Here is a 17,531-nt window from a genome sequence, read left to right as displayed (position 1 = left end):
GAGCACTTCAGACCTGCTTGCTGAAATGAGTACCAGTTTCCTGACATGCTTTGATAGAATTGGATGTGATTGAGGGGTCAGGAATACAGTGGCAGGGTATGCTTTGCCTCAAAACCTCTGATCCTTTTAGTGCTTGGATACACATAGTTAATGCTGGGAACTGTTTCCTGGCATCCTAGCAACTGACTGCTACAAAATTCATCTGGTTCTCTCCCATGTGCGTAGGGTGCTCCCAAAAATTGCTGAAACCATGCGGGTGTGAGGATCAAAATGCACATAAGCAGACAGAAATACCCTTAAGCCAGATGTCAGGCATTGTTTTGTTTTTGCCCTGTGTTTGAATGGGACTTTTTCTTCACCTAGATTACATGGGGTATTGTATGAAGAGCTTTCAGAATAAAATGTAAGTCTGTAACCATCTGTGCTCTAGACAGGTCCAAGCTCATCTGAATAACCTTGATTTTTTTTTTTATTTTTTATTTTCAGCTGATCTTAAATTTACGTTGTGTTTTTGACAGCATTGCAACTTCACTTTGATTTTTAACTCTAGCAGCCAGCTGGTGTCTCAAATTCATGCATGTGATGCCAGGATCTATGAAGATTTGTGGAGTGCAGTGCTAGAGCAATGCAGAAAATGACTAGCCAGGTTAATGCTCGTTAGTGGCTGTTTTTTGTTTGATTTTGTTTAATTTCCTTAAGATTGCTTGAAAGAGGAAGGGCTGTTTAATGACTTGAGAAGCAGACTTGTGAAACTCTAAAGAAAAATGAAATATATGTCTGTTCCTTGCCCTGTGAGGAATTTGGGTCATTTTATACTCCAGAATTGCTGCGTCCCTTAAAGTATTTGTAAACATTAAAGTTGACTAGTAAAAGGCATTGCTGCTTAGTTCTACAACTATTTAATTATGTCTGTTATGGATTGCATAAATACAGCAGAAAATATAAGGGGGAAAAAAAATCTGTGGTGTTCAGTCATTGTTTTACTCAACTTCAAATTTTTTCTCATTACTTCATGAAATTCTTCTCTAATTCAATCTTTGTCTTTTGTCTTTGCTGCCTTGCAGGGTTGGTACAGTAGGCCTCACTAAACTTAGCTGCAACTAAGAATTTCTCCTACATCAACTGAGTTAAGGCTGATGCTCTTGTGGAATGTGGATTAAAAGTGCGTGCTAAGTTCCAAATTTCCATTTGAGAAGCGGAGAAAGTAAATGTACCACAACCACCAGCATCAGGACAGCAAACCAAGGGACAAAGAATTTGATCCACAGTGTTGATATATGTTAACTGGTTCACGTGTTGCTTAAAAGACATTTGCTGGGGGGCGAGAAGTGGACGTCAGCTGTGCGAAGGCATTTTGTTTACAAAAATGAGGGCTTCTTTGGAAACAGCAGACATTGCCATTGTGGTGCTGTACTTCGTGCTTGTAATGTGCATAGGTTTTTTTGCCATGTGGAAATACAATCGGAGCACCGTAAGTGGCTACTTTTTGGCAGGGCGTTCTATGACCTGGGTAGCTATTGGTGCATCTTTATTTGTGAGCAATATTGGAAGCGAACATTTCATTGGGCTCGCAGGATCTGGAGCAGCAAGTGGATTTGCAGTAGGTGCATGGGAATTCAACGCCTTAATGCTTTTGCAGCTTTTAGGATGGGTCTTCGTCCCAGTCTACATCCGGTCGGGAGTATACACCATGCCTGAATACTTGTCCAAGCGTTTTGGAGGGCATAGAATTCAAATATATTTTGCAGCATTGTCTCTAATTCTTTATATCTTCACCAAACTCTCAGTTGACTTGTATTCGGGGGCACTTTTTATTCAAGAATCGCTGGGGTGGAACCTCTATTTGTCAGTTATCCTCCTTATTGGAATGACTGCACTGTTGACTGTGACTGGAGGTCTTGTGGCTGTCATCTACACAGACACGCTTCAAGCTCTGCTTATGATTATTGGTGCCCTCACACTTATGATCATAAGTATTATGGAGGTTGGTGGGTTTGAAGAAGTTAAAAGAAGGTACATGTTAGCGTCGCCAAATATTACATCTATCTTGTTAACCTACAACATTTCCAATACCAATTCCTGCAATGTTGACCCAAAGCCTGATGCTCTTAAAATGTTGCGTGAGCCAACAGATGAAGATATTCCCTGGCCTGGATTTCTGCTGGGACAGACTCCGGCTTCTGTCTGGTACTGGTGTGCCGATCAAGTCATAGTTCAGAGAGTTTTAGCTGCAAAAAACATTGCTCATGCCAAAGGATCCACTCTGATGGCAGGTTTCTTAAAATTGCTGCCGATGTTTATTATAGTTGTCCCAGGAATGATTTCACGAATACTGTTTGCAGATGATATTGCCTGCATTAACCCGGAACACTGTTTTCAAGTCTGCGGGAGCAGAGCGGGATGCTCTAACATTGCCTACCCACGTTTGGTGATGAAACTTGTGCCGGTTGGTCTGCGGGGACTGATGATGGCTGTAATGATTGCTGCACTGATGAGTGACTTGGACTCTATATTCAACAGTGCCAGCACCATATTCACACTCGATGTCTACAAGCTCATTCGGAAGAGCGCAACGTCTAGAGAACTGATGATTGTAGGAAGAGTCTTTGTTGCGTTCATGGTAGTTATAAGCATTGCCTGGGTCCCGATAATTGTAGAAATGCAAGGTGGTCAGATGTACCTTTATATCCAAGAGGTAGCAGACTACTTGACCCCACCAGTGGCTGCTCTGTTTCTTATGGGTATCTTTTGGAAGCGCTGCAATGAGCAGGGGGCTTTCTATGGTGGAATGGCAGGGTTTGTTCTTGGAGCGATCCGGTTGATATTGGCATTTATCTATCGTGCTCCTGAGTGTAACCAGCCAGATACTAGGCCAAGCTTTATCAAAAACATCCATTACATGTATGTTGCGACAACTCTATTCTGGATCACTGGGATTGTGACCTTTGTAGTAAGCCTCCTCACACCTCCACCTACAAAGGAGCAGGTTCGGACAACCACTTTCTGGGCGGTGAAAAACAGGAATGTGAAAGAGAGTGCTGCAAAGGGGGAGCTGTACAAAGTGCAAGAAAAGAGCATCCTCAAGTGCAATGAAAACACTAACCATATAATTCCAAATGGCAAATCGGAAGAAAATATTAAAAATATTAAGCCGGAGGATATCAATCTTCTGGTTACTTGCAGAGATGACAGCAACCCGGTGATTTCTGTGAGTCACTCTGAAGTTGAGACACCAGTTGATTGCTATTCGAATGGACAAGCGGCTTTGATGGGGGAGAAAAAGCATGAGGAAGAGACAGATGAGAGAGAGAGACATTTGAAATTCATAGATTGGTTCTGTGGCTTTAAGAGTAAAAACATGAACAAGAGAGCTGTTCGGGAGATGGAGGAAGAGACTGTTTGTTTACAAATGCTGGAAGAGACTCCAAAAGTTAAACTATTACTAAATACTGGACTGGTCTGTGTCTGTTCGCTTGGAATATTCATGTTTGTCTATTTCTCTTTGTGAGTGAATAATGAACTTTTAAGGGTATGGCTAAACATACAGAAGGTCTCTAGAGATTTTTTGTTTTGTTTTAATTTTTTTTTCCTTTCAAATAACATAACTGCAACCCAGGCATTGTTTACGCTATAATTGTAAGATCAACTCAACTTTAGCCTATTTAGAGACCATTTGAGACGTTGTCCTATCTCTGCTGAAAGCAGAATCTGTTGTGTCATGTCTTTTCCCCCTTTTGTCTTTTTTCCTATTTGCAGTACTAACCTTTTGTTTGTTCCATGTACATGTGTATAAATATACCAAAGGCAGGCAGGTGGCTGTGTTTGAAGTCAGGCAGTTACATAGCTCAGTCAGCATTAAGATAACAACTTATCATTTGCTGATGTGTCAAATCTAAACGATTAAAGCTGTGTTGAAAAATTTTTAAATGTAGGGCTGCGATGCACATCACTACTCGTTCTTTGTAACCTAACTATATTACCTTGGCCAACTTGGCACTCTTTAATTTTGTTCACTGCTTTTAGGTTTTGTTAGTTGTTGTGTTTTGTTTTTTTATGTTTTTAGTTTCTCATTTCTCTCATAGTAACAATAGAAAGGTATTTTGTTTCGTCTTGTAGCACTTAAACCATAATAGCTGTTAGTAGCTTTCTGTCTTTTTTCCTCTGTAAGAAAACCCACTGTAAATTCCATTACTGAAAAGTTGCTGTATTTAAAAAAAAAAAAGACAAAAAAGAAAAAACAAACCAAAAATCTTGGAGATGACAGACTGACAATGGAGGAGAAGGGGGAAAGGAAAAGAGGATATACTCTTTGGTTAGGTTTTGTAGTATGTTGAAATAGAAGACTGTTTATTCAGCCTCCTCAATGTCCAAACCATTAGTACATAATTAGGGTTAGCCTCTTTCTAGAGGAAAAAATATCTCTGCATAGGTTCTACCACATGAGGGGAAAACAGTGTGAGACTTGGCATGTCTTCAGTTTGGTAAGCACACTGTAAAATAACTTCTCTGCTGTGTATGTGTAGAAGGGCAATACATTGCCCTTCAGCAGGACAATACTCTGCATCCCTACCATTTTAGAAGGGCAACACTGTGCATCCTTACCATTGCTGCACACTGAGTGTAAGGGAAGAAAACCAAGTGGCAGGGGGAGTGAGGGAAGGTGGTGGAAGTGGTCCTTATTTTCCAGAGTCCTTTTGCCTCATGTCTTTTCCTGCTTCCTCTTGCTCCCTGTCAGATTTTTTTAGGGAATGACTCCTGAGGGATTCTGTGTCAGGAGATAAGGAGCATGTGCAGTTGTAATCTGTGTCAGCAATTGAGGTCTGCCCTTATGATTCTTCAGATAAAAGTGAAACTTTTCCCAAGTGATCAGTAGGTCTGGAGATGCTGAGGTTCTTTTCTTCTGAAGGATGGATGCCCAAGGCAGGGATGAATGGTTTCCAGGTGTGGAGGATGTGTGTGCAGTAGGTTGATGGAACTCAGCAAGCCACAAGGCCCACTTCTCCTTCGTAAAGCTGGAGAATGTGTTGCCGTCTTGAGTGCTCTTGCCCTTGCACTAAACCAAGTCAGGACCTGTTTTTGGGCACAGAGACCAGTTGACAGTGTGTGGCTGCACTTGTGTTAGTAAACTCCCTTATCCTCCATGGCAGAATTGTCATATTCAGGCTTCCTGTGAAAATAATTCCTTTAGTTGTCTTTGCTCCAGAGGTTGTTTGGGGATTTGTGAGAGCATGAACTGGCTAGGCCAGAAACGGTCTGAGGGACCATGCTGACAGTTCAACAGCATTGATTCAAGGGTCCAGCAATGTTTCCTTGGCACATAAAAAAGAACCAATCCCTATGGGTGAAATAGTTACGTTATAATGAAGTTTGGATGCATTCTGCCTTTGACTGCTGGAGAAAATTTGCTTTCCAGTACAGTGGTGCTGTAAGCTGCAGGCCATCCAAATAGCTTTTAGTAGTATCATGTATAATACATATTTTTAGATAAAATTACTAACTTCCATTTTTGGGGGGTTTTCTTTGGTGTGGTTTTTTTTATGGGTTTTTCATTTGTTTGTTTGTTTTGGTGTTTATTTTTAAATAGACTGAATCCCATTCATTCCAAGACTTTAAACAGAGGCCGAGATGCCCTGCCTTTCTTTGTTTTTAGTTGTTGCTATTGGAAAGCAGACTGTTCTTAACTGGAAATACTGGAATAGGTATAGGAGTGCCGTTGCATTATATGTAGAAGAGGAGAGTTGCCATACCTGAGTCTTGGTGTTAACAGCAGTGTGACGAGACACGTTTTCTTATGGTTTGTGTGGCTGGCTTCATTCAGAAAAAGTATTTTAAATTGTTTCTAATGGTAAAGTATGTGAAATGGGTAATGGCACCTCAAGTTGCTTTATTAGTAGGCTGAGTTGGGAAGGACAGTACTGTTAGAAAGCTGTAAAACACAGTTTTTCTGGTTTTTTTTGTTTTTTTTTTTTTTTCCCTATGCTGGATAAAGTAACCTAGGGCAAAATTTGATTTTAATGGGATGAAAAATAACTTGTAGAGGGTAAAAATAAGTCTCAGTCCAGCAGTACCTTCTAGAAAAGGCTGGGATCTGGCTAATATGCCTGATTTGGCACAGGAAAAGAGACTCATGTAGCAGGCACTGTCCCTTAGTAACTTGGCATGTCTTTCTATTAGTGGCTGGTACTTGGATTTTCTAGACCAGTCCTTTCTGCTCTCAGTACTATCAAATGCATTGCCACCTAACCTGTGAAACCAGGTTAGCTCAGGGACCCTTATGCTTGGCTGCTGGTGCTTCATCTGTGCTTGCTTTTTTCCAGGGTGCCTTACATGGTTATGAAGCTGAAGGCATGGCTTTTAATAGCCACCTGAAGAGTGGATTGCTTATAACGGCTTTTCCCAGCTTGTTTTTCCTCCCCTCGGCACCCCCCTCCCCCCCAGGTCATTTACTTTTTTAAAAGAGAATGCTGTTTAGAGTTAACATACAGGATGCCGGTATCCTGTTCAGTGTAACTACAGTCAGATCCATGGTGAAGTTATCCTTTGACAGCGGTAGGGAGTCAACAGTCCTTCACAAATGTTACAGTGCAACCTTTGACTGTTGAATCTCAGATACTCCATCTTCCAGTTAATGTCTTCTTACTTTTGCTAAAGTAACAAGTTGCTGCATTAATCACAGTGGCAATTGGCAGTCAGTCAGGATATTAATAAAGTAATATTTTGCATTCCCCTCATCTTTAGACCTATTATTGTGAAGAAGCTTTTAAGCAAATTATTTCTCCAGTGCTTTTTCAGTCATTTAAAAATGTTTCTATGCTACTCTCTGCCTAATGCCAGCCTCTTCAGTCTTGCTGTTTTCATGTCTTAGAGGTTGTAGAACTTGCTAATGTTTTTTGCTGGGTATAGCCACTTAATAAAACTCCTTTATTAGAAAAAAAACCCATATATATATGAATATATATATATATGAATATATATAAGGTTTCAAGCAAACTCTGTTGGTGAGCAAGTACCTTGCCCTGTGTTATGGACCTTAGTATAAGAAGTTGCTTGAGGTTTTTTTTTATAGCGTAAACATGCCTTTGCTAATCTGATCATGATCTACATGGAAGGGATGTTAATCCAGGTTAATGTTTCGGTATAAACACCAACTTTTTGGTCCAGTAAAACTATAAAGTGTCTCCCATAATGGACAATCAGTTTCATGAATTCTAATGCCTGGCTGCCTCCTTGGTGGGACTGGCTAGTCATGCAGGATTAGATCCAGGAGGACACATGCTTCTGTCTTGTAGCGGCTGGTTTATTTATTGCCTTGAGCTTAGAATGATGTCTTGAAAAACTTATTTTGGAATGACACTTTTTTTTTTGTTACTTCCCTTAACTTATTTTTCTGTTTAGATATTTGAATTTTCTCTCAGAAATTTGTTAGAAGCCTTTTATTTGAAAAAGAGGCTTCTTAAGAGCTTTGGGAGACTGTTCTTATTTAACTTTTTTTTTTAAATGACTGATTTGATGCTATTCTCTGCCAAAGTTTAGTTGGGGTTTTTCTATGATTTTTTTCTTTTTTTCCCCTGTTAGCTTTTGCTAGTACCTGAAAGGAAACAGTGAGAGATTGTAAGAAATTAAAATGGCCTTCAGTATACTGCTTGTGTATTTTCTACTCCTCCACTTCTGTGTTCCCCTTTCTACCCTAATCCCAGAAGGTCCAGCATGAGACTTCTGATGCAAGTCATGAGAGTACTGTAACTGAGTAGTGGAAAGGATTTCCCACAAGGTTACAGTGTAGTAGGGAGAGCCATCAAAGGATCTCTGTGCGAGCACTTAAAGCAGAAGATGCTTACAACTTTAAAACTTACAGCTTTATTTTTTTTATATATATATTTTTTTAAATCCTAAGATAAAGGAGGTGTTGGGAGATGCTCCCTTTCAGAGAACAGGATACATGGAAGAAGTTGGAGTAGCTAAGCTCTAGCTTTCTTGAGGAAATCTTTGGATTTAGCATGTATAGTGAAGCAAAATACTCATCTGTTAATTTGGTATTCTGTATGTTCTGTGCCCTTAAATGTAATTGTTTTGAAAATAAAACTAACCTTGTTACGTGATGTTAAAAAGCAGATGTGTGTGCAATGGTTTAAATTTTTCTTTTAAGAAAATGTTTGTATATAATTAAATGGTTTAATGTGCTTTAATTGGCCTAAGGTAAAGAGTAGTCCTAGAATGTAAACATATATAATTAGGATTTCTGATTTCACTGTGAGATCTCTGAACTCTCTTGTTTTGCAAAGTGGTTTGTTTTGTTTACAAAACACTTTCTATTGTTTCTTTTATGGTGTTGGTTTAAAGGCATTTGCTTCTCTTCTAATATTCATGATATAGTGACATCTGGTGACACTTAGCATTATCAATTTCACTGTGTAAAGTCAGACACTTTGAGCAAAAATGGTAATGATATGACAATTCTCTGTGTCTATGAATACACGTTTTTAAATGAGGTGGTTATAAAAATAGTTGCTGTGCAAAATGTTAGTAGTCTTCTTCTTCAAGAAGAAAGCAAATTTTCTAATATCACTAGAGCAGTCTCTTCATTCATCTTCTTATTTTTAAAGCACAGTGTCAAAGTGATGCTGCTTTACCTTTATCTCTGATATAATGTTTTTTTTAGATATCTGTGAAGTACTTTTGTTTTTTGTTGTTGTATTTTTTCTGCAGATTTTATATAAAATACCAGTTAATGAACTGCCTTTTTGGTTTTTTATTTTTTGGTTTGTGTGGGATTTGGGTTTTTTTCTTGCTTTTTTTGTTTTGTTTTGGTTTTTTTTTTTTTTTACTATTCAAGTAAAATACATTTCAGACCAAAACCAAATGATATCATAGAGCATTTGAAACCTGCGTTTTTTCCTTGTCTCTTGTGTTTTGGTTGGTTTGTTTTTGTTTTAATAAGCCAAATGGGCATGTAGATAAGATCGCTATAATGGATCCAGGTCTCTTTTGGTAAAGTGTTATTTAAAGGTCTGTTAAGATCTTATAAGACAATATACTGAAAAAAATTACTGTAGTAGGAATATAGATTTAGAAGTGTTACTGAGATTAATACAGCTTAAGTATATTGTAAGTTGCTACTGTCCTTAATGACAAGCTTTTTGTCATAGAAACGATGTATGATAAATTAATTTTGGTCTAGTGTATAGAATTATCATATTGCTATAAATCTTTGAAGTAAATCTGATGCAAAAATTTCATAGTTAGCATTGCTGGCCCTGTGTATACTGTTCTTTGTAAACTGTATGCATATTATTTTGCCTACTGCATTAGTCTTCAAACTAAAACTCTTATTAGAGAGTATTTGGATACTTCAGACTGTGTTTCTTGCAGTTTACATTCCTTTACCATGGCATTTTGTCCTGTCTAAAAGTATTGTATGGAAATGTTTAAAACTTCTGTACAAAGTTTCAATAAAAATAGAGAAAAAAAACCCAAACAACAACAGAACAGATATCTGTGAAGCTATTTTGGAGAGTGTCCCTAATTGTCATAGCTGCTCTTACTTTTGTAGTAAGCCTCACATCCCTATGCATAAAGATTCTTCCCATTATTCCCCCTCTCCCCCCCTGCCACCTTATTAAAAGGCATACCTCTTGAAGCAGGTTGTGGGCATCTGGGTAGGAAAAAACTCCAAACAAACTAGATTCTTTAAAGCTGCAAGAAAAACTTAGGGAATCCAAAATATGGGTGCAGAGTTTGGCTGCAAAAACTTGAGGCCAGCTCATGGTATGGGGAGGTGGGACTGGGGGTAGGCTGGACTAAACTTTCTACACACTGAAGCTGGCAGGGCTAGGTTAGCTGAAGCACCCTGGAGAGCAGCAGCTTGCATGCAAAACACAATAGGAGTGAACCCTCACTTAGCAGGGCAGCCTTGCTGGATATTGTGTGAAGTTATGATTTAGTTTTTTCTTCCTTCAGCCCTACCCCCTTTCTTCTTTAAATGCCCTGTTCAGCTGCTGCCTGAGCAACCTTGAGTGGGACAGGCACCTTCTTAGTTGAGTGTCTTTAAATACCTCCAGTTGTACTTTGCTGTCCCTCTGGGGCTGCCCCAGCTTGAATGCCTCACTGTCTGTCTTGTGTTTTATTTCTCACTGTGATCTAGAAATCGGCCCTGGTGCCTAAGTCCTCAGAGAAGCCTGTGCCAGCAGTCATGCTCTGATGTGTGTGATGCTGTTTTTCCCTCGTAGGAAGCAGTTACAACTTATGGTAGTTAGTGCTTAGCCTTTGGGGAGGGAAGGGTACCTTTTCACTGTTTGAAAAAGATTAAAACATTGACACATGTAAGCTAAGAGCATGAGTCTTCCACTTCCTTCTCCCCCTTGTCCCTGTTCCCCCATAAGAACATCTTTGAACCAGCAGCCATGGAAAGCATGGTGTGAATTGTGCCTTATTCATTGTCCACTGGCAGGCCTGGTGTTAAATCACCTGTGCATTGGGAATTAAGATGTTCTTTTAGATACAGGATGCTGGCAAAAACTGAGAAGGACCTTAAACCCAGCTTTTCAGCTATAGAGGAAATGTTGCATTCATCAAAGTTGTTCTTGGTATTATCTTTGTTTGCTGCTGTGTTGTAAAATAAAAGTGGAAGCTTTGCTGGTTGGTTGAGGGAATGGATAAAAAAATGGCTTTGGAGAGGAAGCTTTGGATTTGGGGTGGAAAAATAAGTAGTTTTCTGCCTGCAGACTTGGTTTGGATTTGCTGTTTCCAGGGGGAAATGGGACTCCTGTGTTTTCATTAGTTAACTGTTAATTAATTGGCTAATTAGTCTATTGGGTGATTAGTCAGTGAGCAGCTTTCCATTTCATTGACTTTAAAAGAGGTTCAAGAAGCCTCTTTGTCACCAGCTGCTTCCATTTGTATTAGTAAAGACTCTGTCAGTCCCCAATTCACTGATGTTTGAGACATTCATGTTTTCTTTGGGTGTGGAGTCCTGGCCCAGGCAAGCTGTGGGTGGGTTCAATGAATACTGCAGCAGCGTTTATTTTGAGGGTTCACTGAAAAAAACCCAAGGAGATGATGGTAATGAGTACTTTTTGCCTGCTGGCTCTCAAGTGAATTCTCCCTCCTTGGATGTGGCTGTCCCAGTTTGCCCTGTGCATCTTCTTGTGCCAGGAAAGTGAACAAGCCAGGAGGTTTCAGCTCTCTGCTTTCTTCCTCCCTGTCTAGCAAATACATTTAACTAGGTTCTATTTAGGAATTTACTTTTTTGATTTTTTTTACATGTTTGTAGACTTACAGTAATAAGGTGATGATTGGGCTTCATGGTTGTGAGGTAACTTGAATTTGTTAGCAACTCTTTCTAATACTGATCCTTGAAACCAGGTTTGTAAGTTAGCTTTGAGTATCCTGGTATATGTGCTGTAGTATACAGGAGAATTTGAGCAATAAATTGCCAAGGTTCACTTTCATTTCTGCACACCAGTTGGTAAAAACAGTGTGACTTCCATCTTAAACACTATTCCTTTGGTCTGGAGCCAAAGGTAGTTACTTTTCTGCAAAAGTGTGAGGATTTAAAAATTATGGCTGTGGTTCTCAGCACACTCTTTGGGAAGCTTGGATTTTTATGTTGGGTTTTTTTTTTTGGTGTTGGTTTTGGTTTTGTGTGTTTTGGGGGTTTTTTTTTTAATTCTTTTATATTCTATTTTTTTTCTTGCTAACCATGATCAGCTTTTTCTTAGTCCTGACTCTTATTCTACAGAAGTAAGTGTGATGTGTGTAACATTTAGGTGTTAAGAACAAGATGTGTAGTCCTTAGAAGATGTTTTTCATTGAAGGGAGCTCTTCAGTGGCTTAGATTAGTCTGGATGGTGCTAGTGGTACATCCTGTGTTTGGAGTGTTGAGACTTGGCTGGGATGTATCCTGACACCTGACTGCTGCAATGGGTACTTGAGAGGGTGGCAGGTGTTATTCCAAAGGCTAGACTATTGCTTGCGCTCCAAGGCTGGAAGCCTTCAACCTGGAGAATGTAAAAAGTAACTGTGTTTGGCCTTTATAGCTGTGACTCAAATGAGTGTTTGTCCTCTGGAAGCCAAGCAGTGCCTGTTTCCCTTGCTGCTGCTAAGATTTCCCCCAGCCACAGAGGTGTGTACAAGCTGATCTGAAAAATGCTGAACGTGCCTGAAATGATTTACACTGGAAGAACCTCTGTTGGTTTGGAGTTGTGTGCACGTGTGCCATGTGGATCGGTGTTGGGACTGGTCTTGTTTAATATCTTTGTTGCTGACATGGACAATGGAATTGAGTGTGCCCTCAGCAAGTTTGCCGATGACACCAAGCTGTGTGGTTCTGTTGATACGCTGGAGGGAAGGAATGCAATCCAGAGGGACCTTGACACGCTTGTGAGTTGGGCTGATGCCAACCTCATGAAGTTTAACCATTTCAAGTGCAAGGTCCTACACCTGGGTCGGAGCAATCCCAGGCACAGCTACAGGTTGGTCAGAGAAGGGATTCAGAGCAGCCCTGAGGAGAAGGACTTGGGGGTGTTGGTCAATGAGAAAATGAACATGAGCCGGCTTCAGTGTGTGCTCACAGCCCAGAAAGCCAACCGTATCCTGGGCTGCATCAAAAGGAGCATGACCAGCAGGTCAAAGGAGGTGATCCTGCCCCTCTACTCTGCTCTTGTGAGACCTCACTTGGAGTATTGTGTGCAGTTCTGGTGTCCTCAACATAAAAAGGACATGGAACTGTTAGAACAAGTCCAGAGGAGGCCACGAGGATGATCAGGGGACTGGAGCACCTTTCATATGAAGACAGGCTGAGAAAGTTGTGGCTGTTCAGCCTGGAGAAGAGAAGGCTGCTTAGAGACCTCATAGCAGCCTTCCAGTATCTGAAGGGGGCCTACAGGGATGCTGTTGAGGGACTATTCATTAGGGACTGTAGTGATAGGACAAGGGGTAACGCGTTGAAACTTAAACAGTGGAGGTTTAGACTGGATATAAGGAAGAAATTCTTTACTGTTAGGTTGGTGAGGCACTGGAATGGGTTGCCCAGGGAGGTTTGTGAATGCTCCATCCCTGGCAGTGTTCAAGACCAGGTTGGATGAAGCCTTGGGTGATATGGTTTAGTGTGAGGTGTCCCTGCCCATGGCAGGGGGGTTGGAACTAGATGATCTTAAGGTCCTTTCCAACCCTAACTATTCTATGATTCTATGTTGAACAAGGAGTTACTCCCTATGGGAAAAGTACCAGGCTCAGTATCGTGTGTCAAGGAGGTGGCTTGGGTTGGGAGCTCCAGTCATGCATACCCTTCACAACACACCAAAGCCCTTCTCCTTGATAATATCACTGACTTTGTCCCTGCAGCATCCAGGAACCTAAATAGTAACAGCATCATGGCAGTGATTTGATGCATGTTCTTTCCCTGACTTGCAGAGAAGCTAGTGAATGTGGAGGGAGGTGCCAGGCAGCTGAAGGGGTGAGGAGCAATGCGTTCAGGCAACCTTTTCCTATCAAACACTTGGGGCAAGGGGCTGGTGGGCTTCAGTTTACCTCAGAAATAGCAGCCATCACTCTTGGGCCCTTTCTGACAGTGTCTGTAAGTCTTCTAAGCTAGTATTAAGTATGTGGGTGAATAGAAAAGCTTAAAATAAGCTGATGAGAGAAAATACTAGGGAAACCATGCACATAGAATGTGGAGATGGAAACAAGGCTGAGTTAGAGGGGAGAGATTGAAAGGAAAAACATATTTGAGTTATTACTGAGAATTAAAATTCTTAACATTACTCTTGATAAATTCGGTAGTATAGCTGACATTCTTGAGAAATAAGCTTCCAAATTTAAGTTCCATCTTAATTCTTGTATGCCACTTGAACTTGTATGCATTATTTTTCATCCACAGCTTGTTTTCATAGGAATTACATCATACTGAGCATCTTACTATGTAAAACTGCACCACAAAACCTCTTGCCCAGAGGATGCATAACCAGTTTTCTCAAGAAAGCAGTAAACTATTACAGTCAGCTGTAATATTGGAATATGTGGAGGAAGACTGTGGTGGTAAAAACCCTCAATACATCTAAAACCACTGTTATGCACTGGATTTCTCTTTTAAAGTTGTCTAAGGATGACAGTGCAAACCTTGATTAGTCTTGACTGTGCAGTTAAGTCTAGGCTTTACATTTTCCTTTCCTTATGTCAGGGTTTTCTGAAGGTGGATCTGTGAGGCTGGGTACTTGCAATCCAAACGCTTGAGGAATTGAAGGGAAATTTGTTAAGAGAAGTCAGAAAAAGTTCCAGGGTATCTTAAAACTATCAGCTCATTGCTCTGGGGAGAGGAATTGATGACCTGAATTAGCAAACTGCAACCATGTATCCCTCACAATGTGCTCAGGAAGAGGTTTAGGAGTGAGAAGTACTGAGTTGGTGACAGCTCTGGCTTCTGGGACTCTGGTTCTAGCATATGTATCACAAGATTGGAGAAGGCTTCTTTTCCTCTCACCTTCCCCTTTTCCTGCTCCTATTGCCATCTTTTTGTTCCTTTCAGTGACGTATCTTCTGTGTTTCAGCTGAAACAAGCCAAGTGTAGAAACAATAGGCATTGTGTATGAGTGCGTATGGGCATGTGTTTCAAAGGCCAGGGAGAAAAGGTGTTTGAAAACAACTTCCCCATGTGTGTTTTGCAAAGGCTGCCTTTTTTTCCTTCTTTCCACTCTTGATAATGAGTATTATTACCATGTGATAACATGAATTCACATCTAAAAGGCATGAGAGGGACACAACTTGCTTGTAGTGTCTGTAAGCCTGGTCTTAGCAAGTTCCTGATAAGTAGACTTTAGCTGAAGTTGATATTGTAATTTATTGTGGTTGAGATGAAGAGGATACATCTCTCAATGGAGTTTTAAGAAAGGTGTTTAATTCATTCTGAAGTTGTGGCCAATTGCCACACAGTAACTTTTTCTAGTAATAAAACACTGAAATTGCCCTGAATCATTGAGATTTTGGTTGCTGTTTACTTCAGACTTACAAGACACCTTCTAGAGTTCTTTTTAGAAATTAAGAGTATCAACTCTCTAAATTAAATTAAATTCAGCTAAGTTCAGTGTTGAGACTGAGTTAATTTAACTGGAACTTGGTATTTATATGGTACTTGTATTGCTTGATTTTTCAGTTCAGTTTCTTTAACATTTAAGATCAAAGAAGTTATTGAGTTTATTTTTTTTCCTCTTAAAGTAATTATATTGTGGAATTTAGATCCTTTGAAGAAAGGTTTATTTTGGAACAGAAGAGAGATTAGCATCACTTTGACTTTAAAAGTTGCTGCTGCCTCTGTATCCAAGTCCCTGGGCTTCATATTCACATCAGGTGAAGCTGCTAGCTCCTTGGCTTATACCCAGTTAAAAAGCTAATTAAAGATGTGTTTTCAGTATGGGGTGTTATTTTTAACTCAGACTGAGTCAATTTTGATCTCTCCCCCAAATTTATTTTTGGTGACTTGCCTGTTACAACTTTCTCGCTATTTGCCAAATCCGTTTCTATAATAGTATCATGCCTTTTTGTTCAATCAGTCTTTGATGGAAGAGCAAAACTGTTATCACATTGAGCAGCACCTGGCTTTCTCCCACTTCTTCCTTATTCTATATTGGGAAAATCATACTGTTGTAATTACAGAAACCTCTGTTTCTGCCTAGTGCTGTCCCCTGTCCAGCTTTCCCTAGACCAATCCCTCCCCACCTTTGTGGAGCTTCCAGCCAGCTGAGCTTCCAGGCAGGTGTCCAGAGTCCTCATGCTTCTGTTGCTCAGTTTCCGGACATCCTGATTGTGCTCATCTGTCACATGCAGGCTGTTTTTTGCAGGGGTGCAGCATGGCTCCCACATCTTTTCCTTGCTTGATCTACTGCTTTAATCTGTGTTTTGATCTTTTCTGATTAGAATGTATCCTTCAGTGGCTGTAGCTCACTTAGGACTTCTGTTCTGTGTTGTTTATGCTTTTATAGTAATTGCAGCTTTGCATCTTGCACCAGGAGTTCAAGTTTTTTCTCTAGGCAGATAAAGAATGGCCTTGCTGTGCTGTATGCCTGGCTATGCTTTTCACTAATGTTAGCTCTAATTTTTTCTTTGCTGTCTGTTCATGCAGATTAGGTTTTCATCTGTTTGCTGTGTATTTTGTGTACTAAACCAGGGTGTGACAGTTACATGACTCTTTCCAGCTTCCCCTTGTTTCTCATTGCAGAGCTCTTTTTTCTTATGCCAGTGTAGATCTTGGCTAGTTCACAAATGTATGTGTGGGGTTTTTAAAATAATTTTCACTAATAAGTTTCTAGTGTTTTATTATGTAGTGAATGACAGTAAAAAGTTGGTTTTCCCCTCTCCTCTGCCCCCCAGTTTTGCTGCTTTTGAATTGCAGCTTTCTTCTAAGCATAGATTGGTTTCCACCTCAGTAAATAATCTCAGAACAACCTTTGGTAACTGTTTAACAACCAAAAAAAGACATAATTTTATCCTACTATTACTACATTGAAGGGGTAATCAAGCTAATTATGATGGATTTCTCTCTAATTTAAGGAGATGTGCCCATTGACCTTAAATGCTTCTTGTTGAACTGAGTAAGTGGCCAGAAGAACCTGAGTACAGTCCTAGCCTTAAAACTGAGTATTTGGTGTCTGCTTCCTCTTCTTTTTCTCTCTAAAGACTCTTTCTGGGGGAGCTTTGGTGGCTTGAGAAGACTTTTTTTTTTTTTTTTAGCCAATTCTGGGGTTTTTTAACCCTTTGCCTGATTTTCTGTCCTCTCTGGAGGTCCCTCCGGCCAGCGAACGAGATGGAAGCAGAGCAGTGGCTCTAGTTCCAGCCACAGCACTGTCCTTCCCTTTAGGATTGCGTAAGTGACTCCTTGTTTTTTAGGAGACATAAACGTTATAAAAGCTTTATTTCAAGCCCTTGCTGTGTTTCTGGTCTGTCTCTAAGCTGGCTGATGAGCTATTGTCTGTTTGGCCTCCTGTAATATACTTTGCCATCAGAGTAGTCCACATACTCTTTCTATTCGCCCATTTTTAGTACACTTACGGGTTGCAGCCATGTGGGTTCTGTATGACTGAAAAAACATAGAATCATAGAATAGTTAGGGTTGGAAAGGACCTTAAGATCATCTAGTTCCAACCCCCCTGCCATGGGCAGGGACACCTCACACTACCATGGTATAGTTTTTACTCATGCTAGTGGTATATAACTTCCCCTCAAAAAAGAGGTGGTTGGTGCTGTGTTGCAGCACTTCCTGGTTATTACCATGAGTTCATGGCTTTGATCATAGGTGGTAATTGATGGTGCACCCCATCCATTTCCATTTGCACAGTCTGAGATGCTGGGAGGTATGGAGGAAGTGCTTAGGGCATGGTGTTCCACTCTTGTTTGTGTGACATTTGGAGATATGTAAAACTTCATGGGGATAGTGGAGTTTTAAACTGAACTGGACTTTTTGTGGAAAGGTGCCTGATGATCTACCTCAATGTGCGCAGTTCCTGTGGCATTGGCAGCAGTCCTGTAGAGTCTCCCTGGCAGAG

The 17,531-nt window shown here is 40.4% G+C and overlaps 2 protein-coding genes across 2 annotated transcripts in view; both read left to right on the top strand.

The window, feature by feature from the left end:
• Positions 1-17,531, top strand: part of MRPS6 (mitochondrial ribosomal protein S6) — a 47,143-nt gene that overhangs the window by 12,434 nt on the left and 17,178 nt on the right. The window lies entirely within an intron of this gene.
• On the top strand, positions 1,070-8,111 carry SLC5A3 (solute carrier family 5 member 3). Its single transcript, XM_005151661.4, has one exon. It carries the CDS (start codon positions 1,367-1,369, stop codon positions 3,506-3,508), a length of 2,142 nt encoding a protein of 713 aa, XP_005151718.1. The 5' UTR covers positions 1,070-1,366; the 3' UTR covers positions 3,509-8,111.

This window comes from Melopsittacus undulatus, chromosome 2, assembly GCF_012275295.1.
Source record: "Melopsittacus undulatus isolate bMelUnd1 chromosome 2, bMelUnd1.mat.Z, whole genome shotgun sequence".
Taxonomy (NCBI): domain Eukaryota; kingdom Metazoa; phylum Chordata; class Aves; order Psittaciformes; family Psittaculidae; genus Melopsittacus; species Melopsittacus undulatus.
Note: the sequence above shows the minus strand (reverse complement) of the source record. Positions and strands in the feature narration are given on the sequence as shown.

What these genes read in the sequence shown, in the direction of transcription:
- SLC5A3 (XM_005151661.4), top strand. Translation starts at nt 1,367, where the DNA reads ATGAGGGCTTCTTTGGAAACAGCAGACATTGCCATTGTGGTGCTGTAC.